This window comes from Numenius arquata, chromosome 4, assembly GCF_964106895.1.
Source record: "Numenius arquata chromosome 4, bNumArq3.hap1.1, whole genome shotgun sequence".
Lineage (NCBI taxonomy): Eukaryota > Metazoa > Chordata > Aves > Charadriiformes > Scolopacidae > Numenius > Numenius arquata.
In genome coordinates this window covers 12,149,335-12,156,527 of record NC_133579.1, presented here as the reverse complement: position 1 = coordinate 12,156,527, position 7,193 = coordinate 12,149,335, and the positions used below count along the sequence as shown (strand labels likewise).

Here is a 7,193-nt window from a genome sequence, read left to right as displayed (position 1 = left end):
AGTGGTAAAATAAATCTGAAGTTCTCTTGAAACATTTTAAATAATCATCCGCATAGGCTAAATCACACAGCCAAGTCAAGTGCTTTGCTGATTGCTATATTTCATTATTGCTAACGTATTCTTTAACACACTGTTTTCCAGCATACTGTGCTTTTAAGAGCCCGAGTTCCCCACTAGTGGGCACCATTTATCTTCTCATTCCATGCATCTTCACATCTCATGTTACCGCAAACCCATTTCTGATACAAAGCCATTATAAAAAAGCAGGATGTGAGGAAAATAAAACTAGAACCACGGTTCAGTCATTTGTTACTTTCATAGTTTTTTTTTTTTTTTCTTCCTGTACAAACCCAGCAAGTTATTTAATTTACAGTATAACTTTTCAGTCTATTTAAAATCCCATTGGAAAATAAATTAATAAACACATTTGTAAAAATATGGCAGGCCGCAAAAATGCTGTTAAAAGATAAAAAAAACAACTCTTTGATTAGAAATAAATAAAAAATATAAAAAATAGTCACACACACTTTTTACATTCACTTTACAAAAACTGAGTGCAAAAGAAGAAAAAAAAAAGGAATTGTACTGAAATAAATACAATATACTAACAGAGTGCATTGCTGTTAATACAAATAGTCTGTTGTGTTTTTATTCTTTTTTTTTTTTTTTTATGTCAGCTGGGAAAAAATTAGTGCAATGTTGCAATTGTAAATGCAGCATGGCAACCTACACCCCTTAGCAGTACATGAACTCCTAACAGATCCATCTGGAGTTTACTGCTGTTAAGTAATTTCTGTTGCCCAGCAGCTTTCACATCCTACACATGGATGCCCTTCACTGCCTGTTTGATACTTTCCAGCAGAGCTTTGCATTCGGGGGAATAGTCCCGTTCCAGATTGCTGTACATGTCTGTGAGTGTATTTACATATGCTTCGAAATTCTGCTCACTGATTGGCCCCTAAATGAAGACAAAACAGATTATAATTGTAGGAGATAAAATTAAGGCCAAAAAAAAAAAAACCCAAACCCAAACACCCAACCCCAAAGCATGGAAAAGCAGCGATATGGCAACTGGGGAGAAGTCGTAAACAGGGCAGCCATCCAAATTAATGGAGGGGTTGTAGAAAGGAAGGGAGTTGCACGTGCTGGGGGAACCACACACTCTCCAAGCAAGAAAAGGGGTTGGAGATATCAATGTTAGCGTAATTTGCTTTTGTACTGTGGCCTGTTTGGCTCTGGGACGGTGGCTGACATCCCTGTAACTGTCCTCACCTAGTCTCCTAGTGGCACTCCTGAGATTGGGAAAGGGGACTGTAACCTTGGAGACACAACTACCTTTGTGGCTTTGGCCTGTGTTTGCAAGTAGGACATTAAGGACGTGGAGATTTTGAGAAGGCAGAGCTTTGTTGGCTCCAGAAAAATCACCTATATGAAACAGGTTAAAGTTTTGATCTAGGAGCAGAGTAAATAAGGATTCTCGGTGTGAAGTTTCCACTCTTCATGCAGGGTGGACATTCAGATAGGGAGGGATGAGGGAAAAACCTGTCCTGCACAGTGCGGTACAGGGCAGAGACACCAGGGCTGGCTCAGTCCTGGAAGCAACTGCGCCTGCTATCACACAGATTTCATGATCCAGCATCGCTGCAAAGAAAATTAAGCTAAAAGAGCTCTCTGCTAATGCAGCCCCAGTGCTCCTGCTGGTCCCTGAGCTTGCTCATCTGCTTCAAGTGCTGGCAAAACAGTCTCAAAGAAGGTGTGAAGCTGCTGGCTGTGGTCTTACCATCTGTGGAAGCTGAATGTCAGCGAGGCTGGAGATGAGGGCTTGGCTTAAGCCAGCTAACTCCTTCAACAGGCTCTCGTTGTTCTGCTCTATGAGTTTGTTCTCTTCTTCTATTGTTTTCAAATTGCTCTCCATAGATGTGATCTAAAAGACATAAGCAGGCACAAACACACAAACTGAGAGACCCTTGGCAGCATTTTAACTGCAGTTTGAACCCAAAATGGCAGTCACGTCATTACGAGAGAGGAGCCATGGTGGATCTGAAACTCAGGCATGGGTTTTTTTAGGATAGACATAACCTCTCCAAAGAATATTCAGAGCAAGGAAGAGGTTGTATTCGCTCTGAACGGATGGACTTTGCTGCTGGTTCATGGGGAAACCTTGTGGCAGCGAGGCACCGGAGGGTGCCCGGCAGCGGGAGGAGGGAATTGAGCTCAGGGGGAAGGTCAGTGTGGAGCTGGGATGGAGAGTGTGGCCGCGGGGCTGGTGGAGGGAAGGAGAAAGGAGGTTGATGTTTACATTGCTGTCCTGCTCTTACAGCATCCCTGCTGATCGACCACAATAGCAAGGGCACGGGAATTAGCTGCTGTGCTACTTTCCTGCCCTGCTCCTGGGTGGAGGGTAGAGCTGTGGGTTGGCTGGGATTAGCAACAGGGCTGGCACTGGAAACAATAAGAGAAAAACAGAATGGAAAGGAAACTAAGAGGTTGAGCGCACAACGATCTTTACAAAGATGATTTCTGACCAACAGAATAGAAATGAGGGTTTTTGAAAGAGCAGGAAAAAGCATGCGCGGTAGCAAAAATCTTTCTAGTGTGAGAGCACTGGAAATATATGCAGATCTGAAGGCTTATATGTCAAAAGCAGTGCTGAAAACCCAAAGGCAGCAATGTCAGGGCCTGGTTCCTCACTTCACTGCCCTGGTCCTCACCCGGCAGTGGACAGAACCCAGGGCTGCCACCCCTGCGCCTGGCCATGGCTCTGCAAGACGCAGAGCAGAGCGATGCAGTCACATCCACGGCTGTTACGCTCACCCTCTCCTCATTAGGATGCGCATCTCTGCTCTACTTTAACGTCTCTTGCTGTGGCCACTTTACTTCCCTTCCTCACGCACCATCACACCTGACAACAGCCCGCAGTGGGATGAGCCCCTTTTTGCCTGCCTGGGATCCACTACAGCCTCTCCTCTGGAGGCTGCTGGCAGCAGCCCGACACCTGGCTGGGCTAGATTAAAAGGAGATAAGAGCAAACCATGTAGGGGATGTGTTACTTCAGCTGTGGTTCAGTTCAGGCTTTGCTGGTCAGACTGCCTTCACCAGGGAGCAAGTCCGAGGAGAAGAAATCTGACTGCATAAACTTGGTGATTTCTGCCCAAAAAGCACAGTGATCACCAGGGAGAACTGAAATCAGTGTTCTGAGACACTGAACACCACCCCCACCCCCTCCCTCACTGCAGTGCCATTTGGGATGAGTATTCCCACAGCCTTTGCAGTGAAAAGCCAGATCATTTAGATCCAGCGTAGGTGGCATAAACTTCACCCTTATTTAGACCACACACGCGGTGGTTATGACAAAATACGAATCAACACTATAGATTCCAGTGTGGTACAAATACAGAGGGATGCGGTTACAGTCAGTTTGCTTTAGATCAGTTTCGACTTATATGCAGTTCCCAGATCTCATTTAGGATTTATTTTCATAAACTTTTATTCCTGAAATATCGAGCAAGCTCCTGCTCTTACTTTTACTCAGTCTGCCCAGGTGTGTATAGGAGTCTCTGTAGGGATGGGGGTATTCAGCTCACTCTATAGAACCACTATCAGCGTTTTAGAGCCGATTTAATCTCTCCAGTATACAAAAGAATGAAAGAGAATGACTCTTTTCCACAGCTCCTGTCAAACTCCTCTGCTACACAAATTAGCAAAAGGCGTCCATTCTTTACCAGGTGTTGCCTGGAGGCAAAATTCAAACTGTTTTTTGTAACTGACAGTGAGTGAACTGAACTAGGGAGATTTTCCTAGGTACACATAAGAACAAAGTCCACTTGCATTAAGAGTTAGAGTGTGCTGGCAAGAGGTAATATCCTCTCTTAAAACCGCAGTCATGGGATTCTGCACTGTTTGTTCAACAGTTTGGTCAACAAAGGAAAATGAATGTTTTGTTGGTAAATATGGTTTTTTTGCTTGCCAAGATTAGCTGCAAACTACTGTGAATTTGTCATTCACCAGATCTTTAAGACAACACCCAGAAATGTGCTGCTCATTTACAGAAAACAAAGTAACAAATACTTAACAAAAAAAGCATGTAGGATATTGGTACTTTTAAGTGCCACAGAGCGATGGGAAAACACGTGCGCAGGAGACTAACTGTGTTTAAAAGGAACATTTACATAGCATTGAATTTACTCATTGTGCTTAAACATAGCATAAGAAAAGGTAAAACTTTCACGTCGATGTCATACCTGGGTTTGAAGTTTCATCATGTCGGCTTCAATTTTAAGATTGGATTCATTCAGTTCTTTTATTTCCTCATCCAAGTGTCTGATTTCTTCATCACTCTCAATACCTGCAAAGAGTTGAAAATACCAATATCAGATTTAAAGTGTTCACATGTAAATGGATGCAAAAGTAACAAGCTGCTGTTACTGAACAAGAGGAAGATAAGTTTTTGATCAAATGAATAATCCTTAAATTGTTTTTTACTTTGCCTTTACTGTCTAAAGGTACATCAAAAATTGTTTCTTAGCTGTAAAACATCTATATGAGCTGAAACACAGAAGGGGCTGAGTCTTTGTGTTTCACAGTTCTTTTTTTTCCAGTGCAACATCCAACAACAAGCTGGAGGGTAGGGAAAGGAAAAATTGCCCAGAAAGAGGAAAGTTTATCATAAAACATGAGAGAGTATTTAAATGGATTTTTTCATTTTAAAAGAAACATAACAGCAACCCTTCTTCTGCAGGGAATACCCCAGGGTAACATCTCCACTAGTATAATTGCTGACTCTTTCTCTCTTGTCCCTCTTTCTGCCTAGTATCGCTCTGAGACCTACTCTGCCTGGAGATTTGTGCCACTGTTATTACAGCTTTAACACCTAAAGCCCTGAACTGGGTCTACTGGGGAGCCAGCCTGGGAAAGTCCCTGCCCCAGTAATAACAGGGACACAGGGAAGCAAGCTCGTTTGCCGAACGTAAAACAAACATTTTGCTCAGCAGCTGGAGGCATAAAGACTAAATTCACAAAATCCTGGCTCAGTGCCCAACTTTCTCAAGTATGCTGTGTAAGAAAGAAGACTCCTACATATTTCCCCCTTATAACTATTTGCTAATTGTTCCTTTACCCTTGGGTTATTGTCCAAGTACAACACAGATACTAAACCATGTAGTATTCAAGTTCGGGAGAGGAGTCAAATACCGCACACAATATTTATCCTTTCTTACCTTAATCATCACATAGCTAAGTCCTCCTGATCCGTAACTAATAATTTATTAGTAATAACAATATTGAAAGCATCTCCAAATCAAAAAAAATAATACTCCAAGACGAGAGCATACCCTCAATGTTGAGTTATCATGATGTAAATGAGAATAATTTTATAATCTCTCATGCAAAGATTTTTGTTATTCAAGATTTGTTATTGCCAGAGATAACTGAAAGGAGTGAGAATGAATGCCAGAATGGCACAAAGGGGCATAAGTATAAATGGGAGTCAGAGCCCTTCTATCTAAATAAATGTCATCATCTTTTACAAATCTCCTTACCACCACTTGCTTTAAGCTTGATAGTCATTAATTCTTCCGAAATTTTGCCCTTTTTTATGGCTTGTGCATTCAGAGGACAACCAGACAGGCTGAAACAGATAGGAAAAAAAACATTAGCACCCACTTGAAAATGGCAACAATCCTTTCAGGCAATATTATCATGCACTTGGACAGACCTCTGTACCTAAGGTCACATCAGTATCTCCATTATAGCATAGCTTCGGGGAATGACGTAACTCATAAAGAGCCATTTAACTGTATATTCCAGCTTGAAAATTGGCACAGAAATCTCAACCTATAAGTAAACAACTCTTAAGCATGTTTCAGAATTATCACAATAGCAGTGGCAGCTACTGTTAAGTTATGTGAAGATGCATTTACAGAATTCTTGAAGTTTAACACTTATAAATAAAAATATCTCTTTTTTATTTATTTATTTATTTTTTTTTTATTGAGGGCTTGGGCTCCAGAAGAGGGGAAGTATGATAGCAAGTTTATTATCCTAAAAAAAAATTAGTTTATAGGATGATTTCCATGGTGCACAACTATTATATCATTTTGTTGATACATAATAATGATCAATACAATAATAACTCTGGATATACCCTATAGACTGTAATAGCTATTTTGAATGGTTCTATTATATAGTCAGTTTGCTTTTTAACTACTGTTCACATTAAATTACATTTTGCTATTTCAAAGCTTACAATTTCATCAGCTGGTAATTATCTGAGGCAATTTTTATAGCCCACTAAAGGGCTAAGATGAATTGCACTGTCTTAATACTATCTTTATAAATGACAAAGAAGAAATACCCATATGCTGAAGAACTGGCAGAAGGATTTGTATTCAGATTTAGCCAAGTAAGGAGTGAAGGAAAATTTTGGTCCACAGGAAAATGGTTGATTTTCGTGTATGTGTAAAAATTAAAAACAAAAATCCTAATAGACATGGTGTTTCTACATGAAAAAAAAAAAAAAAAAGCTTTTGAAGGTTAATGTTAGCTTCACATTGGCTTAGGTAGACGCTACGCAGGGAAAGATGCTAGTTCTCGAATTCTGAAGTGCTGCTTGGTATCTCTGCTCAGAGCAGATAACTAACTGGAAGAATGTCTCAAAGCCATGGGTCACTTGTTAGATTGCAAATGTCCTAGGGAAAGTTATCATATCATAAAACTGTATTTACTACCTCATTTTAACTAGCACACATTAGATGTGTGATCCAGCCTTATGTAGGGCAGAAATCAACTGTAGTATGAGTTGCAACCAGCTAACATGCTAATTATGTTATTTGCTTAATTAGCGCTGATTTATAGTGGTGTCCTAATGTAAAGACTTTAATATGGGATGTGGATCATAAAGTGAGGATAACACTGGAGTCTGACTGAATTTGTTCGTGTCACCTTGAACATTCTTGTATTGGAGAAGTTGGTTCAGTGTTAGAAAGAAAGCAAAGAAGGTACAAAATATAGATTTAATTCTTAATACAGATAGAAGACCAAACTTTGCCAGGTATTAATTCAGACTCTATAGCCAGATTCTTTGCAATATTGATTGAACGTGGTCAAATTATGGTCAAATTATACTGGTGTTTTCAGTGATATATAAAATCGTAGTGTTTATTGTTACTGGTTATATGTGTAATACCTGCTTTGTA

The 7,193-nt window shown here is 40.4% G+C and overlaps 1 protein-coding gene across 8 annotated transcripts in view; it reads right to left on the bottom strand.

Annotated features, from left to right (window-relative positions):
* Positions 1–817: 817 nt before the first annotated feature.
* ST18 (ST18 C2H2C-type zinc finger transcription factor) overlaps positions 818–7,193 on the bottom strand; it is a 167,576-nt gene continuing 161,200 nt past the window's right edge. For all 8 annotated transcript variants that reach the window (XM_074146153.1, XM_074146154.1, XM_074146155.1 and 5 more), the window contains 4 exons: positions 5,538–5,626; positions 4,242–4,345; positions 1,781–1,924; positions 818–958 (listed from right to left, as the gene is read on the bottom strand). In XM_074146153.1, coding sequence (XP_074002254.1) covers positions 818–958; positions 1,781–1,924; positions 4,242–4,345; positions 5,538–5,626 — 478 coding nt within the window. The remainder of the gene's footprint in view (positions 959–1,780; positions 1,925–4,241; positions 4,346–5,537; positions 5,627–7,193) is intronic.